The 22,693-nt window shown below is 49.5% G+C and overlaps 1 protein-coding gene across 1 annotated transcript in view; it reads right to left on the bottom strand.

Moving 5' to 3' along the window:
* lactb (lactamase, beta) overlaps window positions 1-22,693 on the bottom strand; it is a 48,903-nt gene that overhangs the window by 1,554 nt on the left and 24,656 nt on the right. Inside the window, 4 exon segments of the mRNA XM_038784134.1 lie at window positions 7,722-7,887; window positions 11,866-11,953; window positions 11,955-12,266; window positions 17,053-17,243. Coding sequence (XP_038640062.1) covers window positions 7,722-7,887; window positions 11,866-11,953; window positions 11,955-12,266; window positions 17,053-17,243 — 757 coding nt within the window.

Here is a 22,693-nt window from a genome sequence, read left to right as displayed (position 1 = left end):
CTCCACATAGCTAGCACCCTCCAGACCAGGCAACATCCTGGTAAACCTCTGCATCCTCTCCAAAGCCTCCACATCCTTCTGGTAGTGTGGCGACCAGAATTGTGCGCAATATTCCAAGTGTGGTCTTACCAAGGTTCTATACAACTGTAACATGACTTGCCAGTTTTTATACTCTATGCCCCGGCCAATGAAGGCAAGCATTCCGTACGCCTGCTTGACTACCTTGTCCACTTGTGTTGCCACTTTCAAAGTTCTGTGGGCCTGCACGCCCAGATCTCTCTGACTTTCTATATTCCTCAGAGTTTTACCATTTACGGTATATTTCCCCTCTATGTTAGGCCTACCAAAATGTATTACCTCACATTTGTCTGGATTAAACTCCATTTGCCATTTCTCTGTCCAAGTCTCCAACTTATCTCTGTCCTGCTATATCCTCTGACAATCCTCAACACTATCTGCTACTCCACCAACCTTGATGTCATCCACTAATCAGACTGGCTACATTTTCCTCCAAATCGTTTATGTAGACCACAAACAACACAGGCCCCAGCACAGATCTGGGAGGACCACCACTAGTCACAACCTTCCATTCAGAAAAACACCCTTCTACTGCTACCCTTTGCCTTCTGTGACCGAGCCAGTTCTGTATCCATCTGCCATGAGACAGATTGTAAAAGGCTTTACTGAAGTCCATGTAAACAACATGGACAGCACGGTAGAACAGGTGATTAGCACTGTGGCTTAACAGCGCCAGGGTCCCAGGTTTTAATTCCCTGCTGGATCACGGTCTGCGCAAAGTCTGCACGTTCTCCCCGTGTCTGCGTGGGTTTCCTCCGGGTGCTCCGGTTTCCTCCCACAGTCCAAAGACATGCAGGTTAGGTGGATTGGGCATGATAAATTGCCCTTAGTGACCAAAAAAGATTAGGAGGGGTTATTGGGTTACGGGAATAGGGTTGAAGTGAGGGCTTAACTGGTTCGGTGCAGACACGATGGGCCGAATGGCCTCCTTCTGCACTGTAAGTTCTATCATCTTTGTCACCTCCTCAAAAACCAAGTTACTGAGGCACGACCTCCCCTTCACAAAACCACGCTGTCTATCGCTAATGAGTCCATTTATTTCCAAATGGGTATAAATCCTGTCGCTGAGAATTCTCTCCAATAATTTACCGACTACCGATGTGAGGCCAACCGGCCTATACTTATTTTTTTATTTTATAGTTTCCAGGATTATGATACAGTGGATGATACAGTAGACTGTACAGTGCCATTTGGCCCATCGATTCTGCACCGACCCACTTAAGCCCTCACTTCCGAGCAAGGGGGCGAGAGTGGGGGAGCAAGGGGGAGAGATTGGGGGAGAGATTTGGGGAGTGAGGGAGAGAGAGTGGGGATGCGAGGGAGAGAGTGGGGATGCGAGGGAGAGAGTGGGGGGAGCGAGGGAGAGAGAGTGGGGATGCGAGGGAGAGAGTGGGGGGAGCGAGGGAGAGAGTGGGGGGAGCGAGGGAGAGAGAGTGGGGGAGCGAGGGAGAGAGCGTGGGGGTGTGAGGGAGAGAGAGTGGGGATGCGAGGGAGAGTGTGGGGGAGCGAGGGAGAGAAAGGGGGGAGCGAGGGAGAGAGAGTGGGGAAGCGAGGGAGAGAGTGGGGGAGAGAAAGTGGGGGAGCGAGGGAGAGAGGGGAGCGAGGGAGAGTGAGTGACGGTGATGGAAACGCCCGAGTGACGGTGATGGAAACGCCCGAGTGACGGTGATGGAAACGCCCGAGTGACGGTGATGGAAACGGCCGAGTGATGGAAACGCCGGAGTGATGGAAACGCCCGAGTGATGGTGATGGGAACGGCCGAGTGATGGTGATGGAAACGGCCGAGTGATGGAAACGGCCGAGTGACGGTGATGGAAACGGCCGAGTGACGGTGATGGAAACGGCCGAGTGACGGTGATGGAAACGCCCGAGTGACGGTGATGGAAACGCCCGAGTGACGGTGATGGAAACGCCCGAGTGACGGTGATGGAAACGCCCGAGTGACGGTGATGGAAACGCCCGAGTGACGGTGATGGAAACGCCCGAGTGACGGTGATGGAAACGCCCGAGTGACGGTGATGGAAACGCCCGAGTGACGGTGATGGAAACGCCCGAGTGACGGTGATGGAAACGCCCGAGTGACGGTGATGGAAACGGCCGAGTGACGGTGATGGAAACGGCCGAGTGATGGAAACGGCAGAGTGACGGTGATGGAAACGGCCGAGTGACGGTGATGGAAACGGCCGAGTGATGGAAACATCCGAGTGACGGTGATGGAAACGCCCGAGTGATGGAAACGTCCGAGTGACGGTGATGGAAACGCCCGAGTGACGGTGATGGAAACACCCGAGTGACGGTGATGGAAACGCCCGAGTGACGGTGATGGAAACGCCCGAGTGATGGAAACGGCCGAGTGATGGTGATGGGAACGGCCGAGTGATGGTGATGGGAACGGCCGAGTGATGGTGATGGGAACGGCCGAGTGATGGTGATGGGAACGGCCGAGTGATGGTGATGGAAACTGCCGAGTGATGGAAACGCCCGAGTGACGGTGATGGAAACGCCCGAGTGACGGTGATGGAAACGCCCGAGTGACGATGATGGAAACGCCCGAGTGACGGTGATGGAAACGCCCAAGTGACGGTGATGGAAACGCCCGAGTGATGGAAACGGCCGAGTGACGGTGATGGAAACGGCCGAGTGACGGTGATGGAAACGGCCGAGTGACGGTGATGGAAACGCCCGAGTGATGGAAACGTCCGAGTGACGGTGATGGAAACGGCCGAGTGACGGTGATGGAAACGCCCGAGTGACGGTGATGGAAACGGCCGAGTGACGGTGATGGAAACGGCCGAGTGACGGTGATGGAAACGGCCGAGTGACGGTGATGGAAACGGCCGAGTGACGGTGATGGAAACGGCCGAGTGACGGTGATGGAAACGCCCGAGTGACGGTGATGGAAACGGCCGAGTGATGGAAACGTCCGAGTGACGGTCATGGAAACGCCCGAGTGATGGAAACGGCCGAGTGACGGTGATGGAAACGGCCGAGTGACGGTGTTGGAAACGGCCGAGTGACGGTGTTGGAAACGGCCGAGTGACGGTGATGGAAACGGCCGAGTGACGGTGATGGAAACGGCCGAGTGACGGTGATGGAAACGGCCGAGTGACGGTGATGGAAACGGCCGAGTGATGGAAACGGCCGAGTGATGGTGATGGAAACGCCCGAGTGACGGTGATGGAAACGGCCGAGTGATGGAAACGGCCGAGTGATGGTGATGGGAACGCCCGAGTGATGGTGATGGAAACGCCCGAGTGATGGTGATGGAAACGGCCGAGTGACGGTGATGGAAACGCCCGAGTGACGGTGATGGGAACGGCCGAGTGACGGTGATGGGAACGCCCGAGTGACGGTGATGGAAACGGCCGAGTGACGGTGATGGAAACGCCCGAGTGACGGTGATGGAAACGCCCGAGTGACGGTGATGGAAACGCCCGAGTGACGGTGATGGAAACGCCCGAGTGACGGTGATGGAAACGCCCGAGTGACGGTGATGGAAACGCCCGAGTGACGGTGATGGAAACGCCCGAGTGACGGTGATGGAAACGGCCGAGTGATGGAAACGCCCGAGTGATGGTGATGGAAACGGCCGAGTGATGGAAACGCCCGAGTGATGGAAACGCCCGAGTGACGGTGATGGAAACGGCCGAGTGACGGTGATGGAAACGGCCGAGTGATGGAAACGCCCGAGTGACGGTGATGGAAACACCCGAGCTACGGTGATGGAAACGCCCGAGTGACGGTGATGGAAACGGCCGAGTGATGGTGATGGAAACGGCCGAGTGACGGTGATGGAAACGTCCGAGTGACGGTGATGGAAACGGCCGAGTGATGGTGATGGAAACGCCCGAGTGATGGTGATGGAAACGGCCGAGTGACGGTGATGGAAACGGCCGAGTGACGGTGATGGAAACGGCCGAGTGATGGTGATGGAAACGGCCGAGTGATGGAAACGTCCGAGTGATGGTGCGCTGCCGGTGGAGCGGAGGATTCCACCGGCGGGAATTCCACAGATTGATTTTCAAATTTCTTTGCAATATTGCGCGATAGAACTGGCACAGTCCGGTCTTTATCACACACTTTCCAAGCTGTTTCACTGAAATCCATTACTTTGGAGTGACAACACTTCAGAAAGTAACTGACTGGCTGCAAAGTGCTTTGGGATGTCCTGAGCTCCTGTAAGGTGCTATCTCAATGCAAGTCTCTCCTTAGTCAGTCTTATTATGCAAGAAAATAATTAGCAAAAGGCAAGGGGCTGGATTCTCCGATTCTGCGGCAACGTCTGCAGGATTAGTCTGGTCTTACAACCAGAAAGTCGGTGCTGCTCCCACGCCGATTTTGCGCCTGGTGGGGGGCTAGCAGACGCGCCGCAGTACAGTCGGCGAATGGCCTGGTGACTGCGCCGTACAACATGGCGCTGGCTGCGCGCGGACCCAGACTACCAAACTGCACTCCTGTAAATCCCTTGCCACCCCCACCAATCCCCACACATAAGAACATAAGAACTAGGAGCAGGAGTAGGCCATCTGGCCCCTCGAGCCTGCTCCGCCATTCAATGAGATCATGGCTGATCTTTTGTGGACTCAGCTCCACTTTCCGGCCCGAACACCATAACCCTTAATCCCTTTATTCTTCAAAAAACTATCTATCTTTATCTTAAAAACATTTAATGAAGGAGCCTCTACTGCTTCACTGGGCAAGGAATTCCATAGATTCACAACCCTTTGGGTGAAGAAGTTCCTCCTAAACTCAGTCCTAAATCTACTTCCCCTTATTTTGAGGCTATGCCTCCTAGTTATGCTTTCACCCGCCAGCGGAAACAACCTGCCCACATCTATCCAGTGCCAGTACGTCCTTTCGCAAGTAAGGAGACCAAAACTGAACACAATACTCCAGGTGTGGCCTCCCTTGTCTTAAACTCCATGGGTGGAATTCTCCGCTCCCGTGGAAAATTGAGAAGGCCGTCGTGAAACTCGGCCGAGTTTCACGACGGCCTCGGAGGCCGCTCCTCTCACCTTAGGGGAGAAAGCGGGTAAATGGAGTTGAAATCAACCATGATTGAATGGTGGAGTGGACTCGATGGGCCGAATGGCCTTACTTCCGCTCCTATGTCTTATGGTCTTATGGTCTTATTCACCCCCACCCAGGGGGGCGAGGAGCGGCGCTCCGTTATTCTTGGCCGCCGGGCCTTGTCGCTGGCGTCAAGGCCGGCGCGCCGAGAATGACGCGGCCGGCGCGCCTAATGACGTCAGTCGCGCATGCGCAGGTTGGCCGGCGCCAACCCGCGCATGCGCGGTTGCCGTCATCCCCTCCACCGCCCCGCAAGACGTGGCGGCTTGATCTAGCGGGGCGGCGGAGGGGAAAGAGTGCATCCCTTTGAGACGCCAGCCCGACGATCGGTGGGCACCGATCGCGGGCCAGTCCCCTCCCGAGCATGGCCGTGGTGCTCACTCCCCTCTCCGACCCCCACAAGCGTCAAACCAGCGTTTGGCGCCATGTTCACGACGGCACCAACCAGGTGTGGTTGCCGCCGTCATGTACCGGTCGCGAATGGCAGGCCGCTCGGCCCATCCGGGTCGGAGAATCGCCGGTCACCGTGAAAAACGGCGAGCGCCGATTCTTCCAAGCGGGGGGTGGGAGAATCGCGGGGGTCACCAGGGGGGGCGTGTCGCCCGGCCCTCCCGCGATTCTCCCACCCAGCGTGGGGAGCGGAGAATTGCGCCCCATGCCTCTAGCAATGAAGGACAAAATTCCATTTGGCTTCTTAATCACCTATTGCACCTGTAAACCAACCTTCTGTGACTCATGCACTAGCACACCCAAGTCTCTCTGAACAGCCGCATGCTTTAATATTTTATCGTTTAAATAATAATCCCGTTTGCTGTTATTCCTACCAAAATGGATAACCTCACATTTGTCAACATTGTATTCCATCTGCCAGACCCGAGCCCATTCACTTAACCTATCCAAATCCCTCTGCAGACTTCCAGTATCCTCTGCACTTTTCGCTTTACCACTCATCTTAGTGTCATCTGCTCTACCACATATTACTGAAGCCTAACTTGCCAATTGGTAGCTGGAAATGCACCATAAGGTAGACTAATGTTGACTATTCAAGCATTACATTCTGCTGGTCGCATCATTTACTCTGCGGCAGGTGGTTGTGGGTTCAAGTCACAGTCGCGAATCCGATACGAGTCCGGCCGACATTCCAATGCAACACTGAGGGAGGGAGCACTGAGGCACTGCCTTTCAGACGAGATGTCCATCAGACTGCAGCGAATGACACCCAAGAACCTCGAGACTCCAACAACTGCAGTGAATTGTTGCTGCCTTGTCTCTTTCTATGATTATCGATGGAGATGGACAGAATTGTCTTCCTCCCAGAACAGGGAAGTGCCATGAGACAGATCAGACATTCCCTCCGCTTGTGGAAGATTCCTTACCCCATTCCCTCCGCTTGTGGAAGATTCCTGACCCCATTCCCTCCGCTTGTGGAACATTCCTTACCCATTCCCTCCACTTGTGGAAGATTCCTTACCCCATTCCCTCCACTTGTGGAAGATTCCTGACCCCATTCCCTCCGCTTGTGGAAGATTCCTTACCCCATTCCCTCCACTTGTGGAAGATTCCTTACCCCATTCCCTCCGCTTGTGGAAGATTCCTGACCCCATTCCCTCCGCTTGTGGAACATTCCTTACCCATTCCCTCCACTTGTGGAAGATTCCTTACCCCATTCCCTCCACTTGTGGAAGATTCCTGACCCCATTCCCTCCGCTTGTGGAACATTCCTTACCCATTCCCTCCACTTGTGGAAGATTCCTTACCCCATTCCCTCCACTTGTGGAAGATTCCTGACCCCATTCCCTCCGCTTGTGGAAGATTCCTTACCCCATTCCCTCCACTTGTGGAAGATTCCTTACCCCATTCCCTCCACTTGTGGAAGATTCCTTACCCCATTCCCTCCACTTGTGGAAGATTCCTTACCCCATTCCCTCCACTTGTGGAAGATTCCTTACCCATTCCTGCCACTTGTGGAACATTCCTTACCCCATTCCCTTCACTTGTGGAACAATCCTTATCCATTCCCTCCACTTGAGGAACATTCCTTACCCCATTCTCTCCACTTGTGCAACATTCCTTATCCATTCCCTCCACTTGAGGAACATTCCTTACCCCATTCTCTCCACTTGTGGAACATTCCTTATCCATTCCCTCCACTTGAGGAACATTCCTTACCCCATTCTCTCCACTTGTGGAACATTCCTTTCCCATTCCCTTCCTTTTGGGGTACTTGACATTCCTCAGAGCAATCCAAAGGATTGGAGCACACAGTTGCTTAAACTTTGAACTCTGGTGCTGTGCTGTTATCTCTAATTAACGCCACAACCTTTCCTCCTCAAACGTTTTCTATCCCGGTAATTGGTAACCGTTCTAATTAAACCGTAATCTACTCCCTCTGTAGCTACAGCCCCGAGTCATCGTTCAGTAGCTGGGATAGTCACTGGTCTTGCTCCTCCTCAGGTCCCACTGTCATCCCAGAGGGAATCAGGAAACAGAAAACTATTTATCGGCAAAATGAAAATTCATTGCTAGCTTATTTAAGGACTATGGGGATCACCACCTCCGCGAGGGGACATTACCTTGCTCGGTTGTATATGATTGGCTCATATTCATCTGGCACGGTTCTGAGCATGTCAAGATCCCGGAACACCTTCTTCATAAATTGTAAGAAATTCTGCTCGGAAGCCCTTTCTACCACAGCACTGAGAAGGGTCCAAGCATGTGTCGAATACAAGAACTGACTTCCTTTAAAACACAAGAGAGGACAGTGGCATTAGGCTGGGTAGCAAATTGTGATAGATGCAACATCCTTCGGAAACTCTCTGACGCTGGTGAATTGGACAATTACACAGAGATTTTTCTGTGTGGACAGATCTGTGTTGTTTTCTGTTGTAAAATTAGTCCAAATTACTAAATGTACATCTCTCACCCTGCTCCCTAAATCTATACAAGCCCAGCTAGGAAAACAATGCAATAACAACTGACACTGTAATAGCACCTTTAACATAGGAACATAGTGAAACAAAATTTGACAATGAGTCACAGGTGACACGGTGGCAGTGGTTAGCACTGCTGCCTCACTTCGCCAGGGACCCGGGTTCAATTCCGACTGTGTGTGAGGAGTCTGCACGTTCTCCCCGTGTCTGCGTGGGTTTCCTCCGGGTGCTCCAGTTTCCTCCCACAGTCCATAGACGTGCAGGTTAGGTGGATTGACCGTACAAAGGATGCGTAGGTTAGTTAACAGGGTTGCAGGGCTAGGTCGGGGTAGTAGGCCTAGATAAGATGCTCTTTCCGAGGGCTGGTGCAGACACAATGGGCCGAATAGCCTCCTTCTGCACTGCAGGGATTCAATGAAGCACCAGTCAGTCTCCTATTCTATGAAGGCATTGGCTAAAAGTTTGGTCATAGACCCTGCCCCCTCGCTGTTGGAGGCGGTGCTGTCAAGAGTGGGGGCTGGAGAGGGGGGGTCGCCTCGGCGATTTACGGGAGCATTTGAGGGAGATGTGGTGTCCATGGAGGGTGTTAAGGCAAATTGGGAAGAAGTGCTGGGGGAGGCGCTGGAGGGGTTGTGGTGTGAGGTTCTGCGGAGGGTAAACGCATTGACATTATGTGTGAGGCTGGGGCTGATACAGCTGAATGTGGTGTACAGGGTGCACCTAACAAAATCGAGGATGAGCCGGTTGTTCGAGGGATGGAGGATGTCTGTGTGCGATGTGGGAGGGGCCCTGCGAACCATGTACATATGTTACATGGTTCCTCCCCCAGCTGGGGGAGGGGGCAGCTGGGGGGGGGGGGCAGCTGGGGGGGGGGGGGGGCAGCTGGGGGGGGGGGGGAGGGGGCAGCTGGAGGGGGGGGGCAGCTGGGGGAGGGGTCAGCTGGGGGAGGGGTCAGCTGGGGGAGGGGTCAGCTGGGGGAGGGGGCAGCTGGGGGAGGGGGCAGCTGGGGGAGGGGGCAGCTGGGGGAGGGGGCAGATGTCTGCACCTCCCTGATCACCTGAAAGCGGGTCCTGTTGGGGTGGAAGTCGGCTTCTCCGCCCTGTGCCTCGGCGTGGCGGGAGGGGGGCCTGCTGGAGTTTGTAGCCCTGGAGAAAGTTAAGTTTGGTCTGGGGGGGTGGGGGGTGATAGGTTCTACAAGTTGGGGTTTATTCATATTGCATTCTGGAGAGATGGTTACCGTTGATTGCTGAGGGAGGGGTGGGGGGGAGTTTGTGTTTATAGATCATAGATCATACAATTTACAGTGCAGAGGAGGCCATTTGGCCCATCGAGCCTGCACTGGCCCTTGGAAAGAGCACCCCACCTAAGCCCACACCTCCATCCTATCCCCGTAACCCACTAACCCCACCTAACCTAAGGGCAATTTATCATGGCAATCCACCTAACCTGCACGTCTTTGGACTGTGGGAGGAAAGCGGAGCACCCGGAGGAAACCCACGCAGACACGGGGAGAACATGCAAACTCCACATAGACAGGAATTCGGGTCCAATGAGAAATTTGGTCTACTTGTCGGAGGAAGGACTTTCCTGCTTTCGAGAGAGTGCAGAGAAGGTTTACCAGACTGATCCTGGGATGGCAGGTCTGACGTATGAGGAGAAATTGAGTTGGTTCGGGTTGCATTCGCTGGAGTTCCAAAGAATGAGGGTGGGATCTCATGGATACCTATAAAATTCCAACAGGACTGGACAGGATCGAGGCAGGAAAGATATTCCCGATGGTGGATGTGTCCAGAACCAGGGGTCACAGTTTGAGGAAACAGGGACATTTAGGACAGAGATGAGGAGAAATTTCTTCACCCAGAGAGTGGTGAGCCTGTGGAATTCGTTACCACAGGAAGTAGTTGAGGCCAAAATATTATATGTTTTCAAGAAGCAGTTGTTTTGTTACGCTCTTGACGTAGCATAAGCTGCTTCCTTAATGTACACTCTGACAAAGGAAGGTTCAGACTTGGAGATACCTTTAAAATGTTTATTAAACTATTAACAATTCTCCTACTTGGATTCGACTCTCCTGTTAATCCTGCTGTAGCTACTCAGACTGACGAACCAGTCTGCTACAATCCACGTGGTAGGTGTGATATTGAATCAACCCTGTGTCTGTACTCACTGAGTGTCTCCACTGGAAAGAGGAAGGTCATGTGTGCTGTGTCCTTTATATACGAGTTGGTGTAATGCCCTCCTGTGATAGTGTCACCTCTGTGTGTATCTTGAATGCCCATTGGTCGTGTCCTATCTTACTGGCCTATTGGTTGAATGTGTGTGTGTCATGTCTCTGGTGCTCCCTCCAGTGTCTATCTAGTCTACATGTATTTACATTAACCCCTTGTGTATTTACAGTGATGCATATCACCACAGCAGTTAGATAGAGCACTCAAGGGGATCAAAGGATATGGGGGGGAAATGGGATTAGGCTATTGAGTAGGATGAACAGCCATGATAATAATGAATGGCTGAGCAGGTTTGATGCACCAAATGGCCTCCTCCTGCTCCTATTTTCTACATTTCTACAATTGGACTTGGGTGTAATGCTTTCCACAGCTGAATAGCTGTTCCATACTCACTGTTTTAGTTCACACAGGAGGAGTGGCAATTTGGACAATACAGAGGAACTGAGGGATCTTGGGGTACTTGTCCACAGATCCCTGAAGGCTGCAGGACAGGTGATTAGGGTCGTTAAGGCACACGGGACACTTGCCTTTATCAATCGTGGCATAGAAAAAAAGAGCAGTGAGGTTATGTTGGGGCTGTACAGGACTTTGGCTAGGTCCCAGCTGGAGTACTGTGTGCAGTTCTGGTCACCTCACTATAGGAAGGATGTGATTGCACTGGAGGGGGTGCAGAGGAGATTCACCAGAATGTTGTCTGGGATGGAGCATTTGGGCTATGAAGAGAGGCTGGATAGGCTCCGGTTATGTTCTCTAGAGTAGAGAAGGCTGAGGGGGGACCTGACTGAGGTGTATAAAATTATGAGCGGCATGGATAGGGTAGTTTAGTGTGGCACTGGTGCAGACTCAATGGGCCGAAGGGCCTTTTCAGTACTATATGACTCTTTGACTCTATGCTGATGTTTAGAACATAGAACATACAGTGTAGAAGGAGGCCATTCGGCCCATCGAGTCTGCACCGACCCACTTAAGCCCTCACTTCCACCCTATCCCTGTAACCCAATAACCCCTCCTAACCTTTTTGGACACGAAGGGAAATTTATCATGGCCAATCCACCTAACAGCATGTCTTTGGACTGTGGGAGGAAACCAGAGCACCCGGAGAAAACCCACGCAGACACGGGGAGAACATGCAGACTCCACACAGACAGTGATCCAAGCTGGGAATCGAACCTGGGATCCTGGAGCTGTGAAGCAGCAGTGCTAACTACTGTGCTGCCATTTCTTGAATCTGTAACCCAAACAGTCACTGCTTTTAGGAAAGCTCGGCGGGGGAAGGGGTGAGAGTGGGAATAATTCATAATGATGGAGCCAGGGCATAATCATAAAGCTACGTCTGTTCTGCAGGAAGATCTGCGGGAAAGAGAACTCAGACAAGGTTATATGCTCATTTCCAGTTTCTGAGGTAGCTGGAACTCCTTCATCAGTGTCCAACTCTGCAATTCTGTCCCAGTATTTTCTGCATTGAGCATTTTAAGGGTGCATTATTAATTGAAACAACATTTTAATTAAAGCCAAGATTTCTGTCCTATAATCAGTAGAGAAACCTATCTTTGTTTTACCAGGTTTGAAGATCAAGGGATCATTCTCAAAGAGCTGTAGTGATTTCAAAACACTCTCAAACTTCTCCTTGATGTAGTATTCCTCGTGGTTTAAACTCTTTCTTGTTTTGTGGAGCTCCGTTGCTTTTCCCGGAGTCTTCACGATCATCATTTTCTGATTTGGGGCGTTTGTTTTGCTTCTTGCTATCACCCTCCCTTCCCATTTCCGTGTTCTCTGGTGTCTCTCTTTGTTTTCCTGCAGTTCTCTTATCGTTGCTGCTTTGAGCAGAAGCTTCGGACTCCACCTCATCTTTAACCAGCCTCTTGTCTTTTCCTTTTTGTTCCTGCACCTTCTTAACATCCTTCTCATAGTGTCGAATGCCACTCAGATGAGACATTAACTGTCTTGTAGTTATTGTCACCTGTTGCAAGGTACGGAATGGTATTTTTCAAAAGTTTTAAGACAATGATAATACAAAAACAGGTTACATTTACGTCCACTTGCTGTTCTCACGTTTTTAAAGCAACATTTCTTAAATTTCAATGACCACACTTATAATGGAAATTGCCTATGTAAACATGTCATGCCGCAATGATAACTTCCTGCCACTGGTGGCGCTATTGCACCTCCATTTTGTCTCTCCCAGCTCCTCGGCTTGTCCTCCTATGATCGAACCAACATTACTTCCCAAATTGTCATCAGCGTTGGCATTTAAGAGCAAATAGTATCCAAATTATGTCAGGCTAGATAGAGAAATAGGAATTCCTGATATAATTATCACCCTTTCTCAAACCCACTTCAGCATAATCTACATTTGGGTTTAACTCTCTACATGCAGTCATGTGGGAGATTGATGAGCCGTTCCTCGGGTGCTCTCATGTTCTCTGGAGTTCAGAAGAATGAGGCGCAAACTCTGAAGAGGCTCGATAGGGTAGATTCTCGGAGATTGGGGCACACCATTTAGGACTTCTGCGAACTGAGAAGAGGAGAAACTATTTCACTCACATTCCACTTTTGGAATTCTCTACCTGAGAAGGTTGTGAATGCTCCATTTTGGAATACATTCGGGCTGGGATAGACAGATGTTTGGTCTCTCAGAGAATTACGGTATATGGGGAGCAGGAGGGAAGATGGAGTTGAAGCCATGATTGTACTGAATGTGGATGTGGCTCGAACGAGCCACGCGTCTACTCCTCTTTCTCGTGTTTCTGTCGGTACCACTCTCACCTCAAGTCATGTCCCAGGACAGAGACTTGCCCACAACGTCTAGGCTGATACTTCAGTGCAGTGCTGAAGGAGTGCTGCATTGCCGGAGATGCTGGGCGGGATTCTCCGTTTGCCGACGCCAAAATGGGGTTAGATGCCGGTCTGATGCTAAATCGGGATGCTCCGGCACCCTGAAAATGGTGTAAATGCGTCGCTCACCGTGTGGGATGAAAGTATGGTAGCATATCATTAGAGAGCCTGACACCTGATGGTCTGGGGCCTCTGCGATTCAACGCCTCCGATGGGCCGAGTTCACCATGGCGTGGTTCAGTTGTGGTTTTGCAAACTGTGAACCTGGCGTCCTGGCTGCTGAGCGAGAGAGAGGAGGTAGGAATTGGCGTGGAGTGACTACGGGCTGCTGGCCTGGACAGCGGCAGTACTGGCTGCGGCAGGGACGGGCTCCTGACAGGGCTGGGGAAGGGAGGGGGAGTGGAGGGGACGGGCCGAGCAGCCAGGATGCCCCCCCCCCCACAGGACTTGTCCAAAATGCTTGGCAAACCGCCGCTCAAACTCTGCCACCAACACCTCGGCCAGCCTGCCCACCATAATGGGTGCAGCCCCACCCGGCGAGCTTCCTCCCACAGCATTCTGCACCGAACCCGGGCCCACTGGTGGACTAGCACTTGTTCTTGCAGTGTTCTTTTGTTGGGTTTTCAACATCCTTCAATACTCACGACGTTATTGAAGACAGCTCATATAAAAGTTCCCCCAAAACTGAGTGAAAAAGACCAAACCACCCGACGGGCAACCCCCACCTACATGTCTCTACCGGAAGTCCCCCAGCTATTACTTATAATCTACAGCTAGTCCCCCAGCTATTACTTATAATCTACAGCTAGTCCCCCAGCTATTACTTATAATCTACAGCTAGTCCCCCAGCTATTACATAATCTATATCAGTGGGGCTGAGTGTAAAATGTCCAACTTTGCCGATGTTACAAAGCTAAATGGGAAAGTAAACTATGAGAATGACAAAAAGGGGCTGAAAATGTGCGTGGATAGCTTGAGTAAGTGGAATATAATGTCAGAAAATGATACGTTATCCTCTGTAGAAGGAAGAATTGTATTTTTAAATGGTGAGAGATTGGGAAATACTGTGATTCCGAGGCACCTGGGTGTCCTTGTACATCAATCAGAAAGTTAGCATGCAAGTTCAGCAAGCACTTCGGAGATCAAATGGTATTTGAGCCTTTACTACAAAGAGGTTGAAGCGTAAAAGGAAAAGAAATGCTACAGTTACATAGAGCCTTGCTAAGGCCACACCAGGAGTACTGTGCACAGCTTTGCTCTCCTTACCCAAGGAAAACTAGACTTGGAGGGAGTGCAACAAAGTTTTCCCAGGCTGATTCCTAGAATGAGCGGATGGTTCCATTGGGACATTCCTTGGAATTTAGAAAAATGATAGGTGATCTATTTGAAACCTGATGGTGTAAAATTCTTAAGGGGCTTGATTGGGCTAGATCCTGAGATCAGCTGCCTCCCCTGGTTCGAGTGTTTGGATCAAGGGAAGCACGTTCTCAGAATAAGGGGTTGGCTATTGAGGTCTGAGACGAGGAAATATCCCTTCACTCAATTAGGGAATTAAAGGAAATAGGGATAGTGCAGGGAGTTGTGATAGAGCAGCTAAGATTGTGGTGAATGGCCCACCCCGCCTTCTATTTCTGTGTTATGATGGTTTGTCAGAGTTGGTGGTGCTGGAATGCCAAATTGAAGATGGCAGGTCCGCAAACATGGGCTCACAGTTCATCAAAACAGACTGCTAACAGCCCAACTTTCTCCATCAGCAGCTTAAACTTGTCCTTTCAAAAACATGAGAGCTGATAAATGAACATGAATGGGGTACGAAACCGGTGAGCGCACACCACACAGAAATAGGTTTTACACCAACTTTACCAAAAACACAAGATTCTGACAGTTGAACAGGGCAGGAGTTACACCCTTTATTGAATATAGGCATTGTCTACTCTGTCCTCAAAGCTATGTTAGTGATCGTCTCCAATTGAGATATCCACCATTAGGAATTGGAGATCCCAATCTAATATTTGTTGTGGTGATTTGTGGGTCTCTGCTGCCCCCTATGTGTTTTGAGGATAAGTGGCAGCTTAATCAAACTAGCGCAGTATAGTTCATGACTTAGAAGCTAGGCCCAGCCCTCTTCCAATTTGCGGGAAAGCCACAATCGCACACAGCTGGAAACCACACCAACAGTTAAGAACTGGTTAGATAAGTGGCTGAAGGGTCACGAGAACAGGGTCAACAGAAGTGTTGAAAACTGTTGTTAGGGGAGGCGGTGGCATTGTGGTATTATCACTGGACTAGTCAGCCAGAGACCCAGGTTCAAATCCCTCCACTGCAGATGGTGAAATTTGAATTCAATAAAAATCTGGAATTAAAAGCCTAATTTTGTTTTCTTTTAAGAATTTAGAGTAGCCAATGTAGCCATCTGGGATGGCCACTTACAAAGGATCCTGGGAAATATGGCCACCTGCAAAGGACCATGGGAAATATGGTCAACCCAGGACTCAGATGCAGAGAGCTGATGTATATTGGCAACTCAGATAACTAGACGCTATCGAAACCCCCAGCTACTTTGCATTCTAATGGCCCATTTCCCCAGAACAAAAGACCTGTACTCAGGTAACAGATACAGAAACAGACCCATCGGCGCCACTCCCTTTGCTCATGGAGCCCAAAAAGCCACGGTCAATGACCGCTCAGGACACGCCCCGCCCCTTTATTGGCCAAAATCGAAGGCAGTAATCGAAGCCTGCCAAATTATTGGGTCCAAAGCTAAGGACCGCCCCAAAGAGCGCGAAACCCCAGAAGAATAAAGAGAGACACTGCCGTGTGTTCGGTCTCTGTTGGCCCCCACCTACGCCTAAAACCAAGTGCAGCATTACGACCAGAAGACAAGTTCAAGACCAACGATCGCTACCAGACGGATGAGCCCAGCAGAAACGAAGCCACTTCTCCAGACCCAGCCATGCAAGATCCGAACATAGGCCTTCTTCCTCTGCATGAAGCTGGGTGCCTGAAGTTAAGTACAGGTTGTTGTAGTGTTAGGTGTAATTTAGCTTGCAGTGTTTTGTGTTGCCTGTCGAAGTAATCCTTGTGTGTAAATAAACTATCTTTGAACTTGAACTGACTAACTGGTTGTTTGGTCTTTGATCGATATCCGGTAAAGCCTTGTGGTGGTATCATTTGATACCTGGCGACTCTGAAAAGCAATATCATCATTAATAACTGTCATATCAGCATCCAGTTAAAAAGGGCAGCATTATTGGAGTCTCCGGTGCCGATTGGCAACACCAATTATTTTTTTCCAATTAAGCGGCAATTTAGCGTGGCCAATCCACTTCACCTGCACATTTTTGGGTTATGGGGGTGAGAGCCACACAGACACGGGGAGAATGTGCAAACTTCACACGGACAGTGACCCAGGGCCGGGATCGAACCCAGGACCTCAGCGCCATAGGCAGCAGTGCTAACCACTGCGCCGTGCCGCCCCGAATTAAAAGTCTAATGGAGACCATGTTTTTGTTGATTATCTGGTTCACTAATGTCCTTTAGGGATGGAAATCTGCCGTCCAGACCCACAGCAACGTGGTTGACTTTTAATTGTCCTCTCAAGGGCAATTAGGGATGGGCAGTAAATGCTGGCACAGCTTGCACCGCCCACGTCCCATGAATGAATAAAGAAAAAAAACAAAGGGAGCAATGCCAAGCTGGTTTCGTGGACTGAATGGCTGTTTGTATGAGGCCAATCTGTGCCTCTTTACGTTTGGTTCGAGTGACCTCACTGCCAATTGACACAGCACAAACGCATTGTGAAACACAAACTCCTTCAAATCAACACAAACTCTATAACATAATTGACCAACAACGGTCAGACACAAAGATGTTTGCAGTAACTTGCAAAAGATGTTGTAAAACATTCTTACTTTCTCTCCTTTGTATTCTTTCTCTGGAAATTCTGGCACGTATTTCTGCACAGGAGCATCAAAATCCAGTTTTCCATTTTCCCACAGCTTGGATATGGCAGTCATAGTGAGGGGTTTGCTGATACTGGCGATGCGCATGACTGTCTCTGCATTACACAAGACCCGGTTTTCCACATCCGCATATCCCAGCCCTTCAAGCAAATCAGAATGATAAATTATGGGAGGCGTGGACAGTCAGAAGCTTTTTCCCCAGGGTGGAAGAGTCAATTACTAGGGGACTGGTTAAAGGTGTGAGGGGCAAAGTTTAGAGGAGATGTGTGAGTGAAGGTTTTTTACACAGAGGGTAGTGGGTGCCTGGAACTCGCTGCTGGAGGAGGTGGTGGAAGCAGGCACCATAGTGATGTTTAAGGGGCATGGATGGGAATAGAGGGATACGGACCCTGGAAGTGTAGATGGTTTTCGGTTAGATGGGCAGCACGGTTGGCGCAGGCTTGGAGGGCCGAAGGGCCAGTTCATGTGCTGTACGTTTCTTTGTTCAACTTTTTGTTCAGGAATACTACAGGTCAAAGGTCCCAGCGATAGTCAGGTTTGGACTGATAAGTGGCAAGTAACATTCAAGTCAATGCTCATCTCCAGAATCTAATCATCTCCCTTGACAAACCCACGGCCTCTACCATCTAGAAGGACAAGAGCAGCAGATACCTGGGAACCCCACCACCTGGAGGTTCCCCTCCAAGTCACTCACCGTCCTGACTTGGAAATATATCGCCATTCCTTCACTGTCACTGGGGCAACATCATGAAACTCCCTCCCTAGCAGCACAGCGGGTGTAGCTACACCTCAAGGACTGCAGCAGTTCAAAAAGGCAGCTCACCACCACCTTCTGAAGGGCAACTAGGGATGGGCAATAAACACTGGCCTAACCAGCGACACCCATATCCTGTAAATGAATAAACAAAAAGCATTCAACAGCATTACCACCTCACTACCATTAACATCCTGGGGCCCACCATTGAGCAGAAACTGAACTGGAACAGCAGTATAAATACTGAGGTCAGAGTATGGGACTCCTGTCCTGAGTAACTCCCCTCCTGGATCCCCAAAGCCTGTCCACTATCTATAAGCCAGAGTGTAAACCAGAGTGTGATGCTCTTCACTTGCCTGGGTGAGTGGCACTCCTACAAGATTTATTAGCTCAAAAGGATCCCGGATCAAAAGCCATTTGATTGACTCCCCCATCCACCCCCGTAAACATTCACTTCCTCCACCACCTGAGCACAGTGGCACACACGAGATGCACTGCATTAACTCACTAAGTCCATTTCGATAGCATATTCCAAACCTTCGGCCTCCACTCGCACAATGATATTAGATGTAAGGGAACACTGCCACCGAGAGGCTCCCCTCCAAGTCACTCACCATCCTGACTTGGAAATATATCAGCCATTCCTTCACTGTCGCTGTGACAAACACCTGGAGCTCCCTCTCTAACAGCACAGTGGGTGTACCTACACCACAGGGATTGCAGCGGGAGTGTGATACATGTGATGTTACGGTATGGGGGGAACTGTGGGTGTTATGGGGCTGTTAGTTGCGTATTACTGCTTGTTGCTATACTTGTTGTTATATTTTTATATTTTCTGTAAAATATTCCAATAAAAATTATTTAAAAAAAAAGGCAAATGGAATTTTGTCCTTCATTGCTAGAGGGATGGAGTTTATGACTAGGGAGGTTATGTTGCAATTGTATAAGGTGTTAGTGAGGCCACACGTGGAGTATTGTGTTCAGTTTTGGTCTCCTTACTTGAGAAAGGACGTACTTGCACTGGAGGGTGTGCAGAGGAGATTCACTAGGTTAATCCCAGAGCTGAAGGGGTTGGATTATGAGGAGAGGTTGAGTAGACTGGGACTGTACTTGTTGGAAGTTAGAAGGATGAGGGGGAATCTTATAGAAACATATAAAATTATGTAGGGAATAGATAGGATAGATGCGGGCAGGTTGTTTCCACTGGCAGGTGAAAGAAAAACTAGGGGGCATAGCGTCAAAATAAAGGGAAGTAGATTTAGGACTGAGTTTAGGTGGAACTTCTTCACCCAAAGGGTTGTGAATCTATGGAATTCCTTGCACAGTGAAGCAGTTGAGGCTCCTTCATTAAATGTTTTTAAAGTAAAGATAGATAGTTTTTTGAAGAATAAAGGGATTAAGGGTTATGGTGTTCGGGTCGGAAAGTGGAGCTGAGTCCACAAAAGATCAGCCATGATCTCATTGAATGGCGGAGCAGGCTCGAGGGGCCAGATGGCCTACTCCTGCTCCTAGTTCTTATGTTCTAACGTTTTTGAACACTAAGGGCAATTTATCATGGCCAATCCACCTAACCTGCACATCTTTGGACTGTGGGATGAAACCGGAGCACCCGGAGGAAACCCACGCAGGCACTGGGAGAAAGTGAGCACTCCCAGTGAGCCAGCGGACACATCCAGAGTGAGGCACGTCGGAGAGTGAGTTTGGGAGCTGGGAATTTGAAGCTAGGTCCGAATTCGAGGCTGGGTGAGAGGAGTGCTTTTTAATCCCTTGAATTTCCAATGAATGGCAGGTGACTTCAAGGCAGAAAGCTGATTGGTGAGTAGCCGGTAAGGCAGGTCGGTCCTTCCTATCGGGAGCGGAGTGAAGCAGGAGAAATGCGGAATGCAGTCTGAGAAGGGAAGTATTTCTCCATAAATCACGCGTCCTTCACTCTTTCATTCCTAGATTCTGAGCTACATTTTGTTCGGTAAGAGTTGTGTTTTGGGTTTTTTTCTTCTTGCACTTACTAGAGGGTAGCAAGCTAGACTTAATATTTTACTGATAATACTGCACTAACCAGGAGACACATAAATTTTGGGGGCCTGTTCGTGAAAGCAGCAGCAGTAAATTTTTATTATATGGAGCATTTGCAATAAAATGGATGAACTAATCGCGCAGATAGATATAAATGGCTGTGATATAATTGGGATTACGGAGAAATGGCTGCAGGGTGACCAGGGATGGGAACTGAATGTCCCAGGGTTCTCAGTATTTAGGAAGGACAGGCATGAAAGAAAAGGTGGTGGCGTGGCACTGCTGGTAAAAGAGGAAATTAACACAATAGTGAGAAAGGATATTAGCTCTGACAATGTGGAATCTGTATGAGGGGAATGAGAAATACCAAGGGACAAAAAACATTAGTGGATGTCACAAATACACACTCAAACTGCAATGGTGATGCTGGGAATGGCATTAAACATGAAATTAGAGATGCATGTAATAAAGGAATATCGGTGATCATGGGTGATTTAATCTTCACAGAGATTGGGCAAATCAAATTAGCCACAATGCTGGAGAGGAGGAATTCCTGGAGTGTATGCGGGATTGTTTTCTTGACCAATATGTGGAGGAACCAACTAGAGAGCAGGCCATCTTAGACTGGGTACTGTGTAATGAGAAGGGAATCATTGCCAATCTGGCTGTACGAGACCCCTTGGGGATGAGCGACCATAACATGATAGAATTTTTTTATCAAGGTGGAGAGTGAAGTAGTTGGTTCAGAGTCTAGGGTGCTAAATCTTAATCAAGGGAATTATGAAGATATGAGGAGCGAGTTGGCCTCGATAGATTGGGGAGAGTTACTTCAAGGGATGACAGTGGATAGACAATGGCAAACATTCAAGGAACGCATGGGGGAACTACAGCAACTGTTCACACCTGTCTGGCACAAAAGCAAAATGGATAAGAGGGCCAATCCATGGCTTACACAGGAAATTAGAAATAGCATCCGATACAAGGAAGAAGCATACAGATTGGCCAAGACAAACAATAGATCTGAGGATTGGGAGCAGTTTAGAATTCAGCAAAGAAGGACGAAGGGATTGATTAAGAAGGGGAAAGTACAGTACGAAAGGAAGATTGCAGAGAACATAAAGACGGACAGTAAGAGTTTCCATAGATATGTGAAGAGAAAGAGATTGGTAAAGAGAAATGTAGGCCCCCTACAGACAGAAACAGAGGAATGCATAATAAGGGACAAAGAAATGGCTGAGCAATTAAATACATACTTTGGTTCTGTCTTCAAAAAATTGATGGGATTGAAGGCGGATAAATCCCAAGGGCCTGAGAATCTGCATCCCAGAGTGCTTAAGGAGGTGGCTCTGGAAATAGTGGATGCATTGGTGGTCATCATCCGGGATTCTATAGACTCTGGATCTGTCCCTGCAGACTGGAGGGTAGCTTACCTTACTCCAATATTCAAAAAGGGAGGTAGAGAGAAAGCAGGGAATTATAGACCAGTAAGCCGAACATCGGCAGTGGGGAAAATGCTTGAATCCATTATCAAGGACTTTATAGCAGAATATTTAGAAAGCAGTGGCAGGATCAGTCAGAGTCAGTGTGGATTTTTGAAGGGGAGATCATGCTTGACAAATCTTTTGGAACTCTTTGAAGAGGTAACCAGTACAGTCGGCAAGGGGAAGCCAGTCGATGTGGTACATTTGGACTTTCAGAAGGCGTTTGACAAAGTCCCATCTAAGAGATTATTGTGCAAAATTAAAGCGCATGGGATTGGGGGAAATGTATTGAGGTGGATAGAAAACTGGTTGGCAGAGAGGAAACAAAGAGTAGGGATTAATGTGTCCTTTTCAAATTGGCAGGCAGTAACCAGTGGGGTACCACAGGGATCGGTGCTGGGACCCCAGCTATTCACAATATATATTAATGATTTAGATGATGGAACAAAATGTAACATCTCAAAGTTTGCAGATGATACCAAGTTGGGTGGGAGGGTGAATTGTGACGTGGGTGCAGGGATCCTACAGCATGATCTGGACAGTTTGGGCAAGTGGGCAAATCAATGGCAGATGCAGTATAATTTGGATAAGTGTGAGGTTATTCACTTTGGAAGCAAAAACAGGAAGGCAGATTACTACCTGAATGGTTGTAAATTGGGAGAGGGGAGTGTGCAGCGGGACCTGGGTGTCCTTGTGCCCCAGTCGCTGAAGGTGCAGGTGCAGCAGGCGGTAAAGAAGGCGAATGGTATGTTGGCCTTCATTGCGAGAGGTTTAGAGTATAGAAGCAGGGGTGTGTTGCTGCAATTGTACAGGGCCTTGGTGAGGCCACACCTGGAGTATTGTGTGCAGTTTTGGTCTCCTTCTCTGAGGAAGGATGTTCTTGCTCTTGAGGGAGTGCTGCGAAGGTTTACCAGACTGATTCCAGGGATGGCGGGACTGTCATATGAGGAGAGATTGACCAGGTTGGGATTGTTCTGGCTGGAGTTCAGAAGAATGAGGGGGGATCTCATAGAGACTTATAAAATTCTAACAGGACTAGACAGAGTAGATGCAGGGAAGATGTTACCAATGATGGGTGTGTCCAGGGGTCACTGTCTGAGGATTCAGGGTAAACCATTTCAAACAGATATAAGGAGACATTTCTTCACCCAAAGAGTGGCGAGCCTGTGGAATTCATTACCACAGGAAGTAGTTGATGCTGAAACTTTGTATATATTCAAGAAGCGGCTAGATATAGCACTTGGGGAGAATGGGATCAAAAGCTATGGGGAGAAAGCAGGATTAGGCTATTGAGTTGGATGATCAGCCATGATCGTGATGAATGGCGGAGCAGGCTCGAAGG

Source organism: Scyliorhinus canicula, chromosome 24, assembly GCF_902713615.1.
Source record: "Scyliorhinus canicula chromosome 24, sScyCan1.1, whole genome shotgun sequence".
Taxonomy (NCBI): domain Eukaryota; kingdom Metazoa; phylum Chordata; class Chondrichthyes; order Carcharhiniformes; family Scyliorhinidae; genus Scyliorhinus; species Scyliorhinus canicula.
The sequence above is the reverse complement of the archived record's forward strand: the minus strand, read 5'-3'. Positions and strand labels throughout refer to the sequence as shown.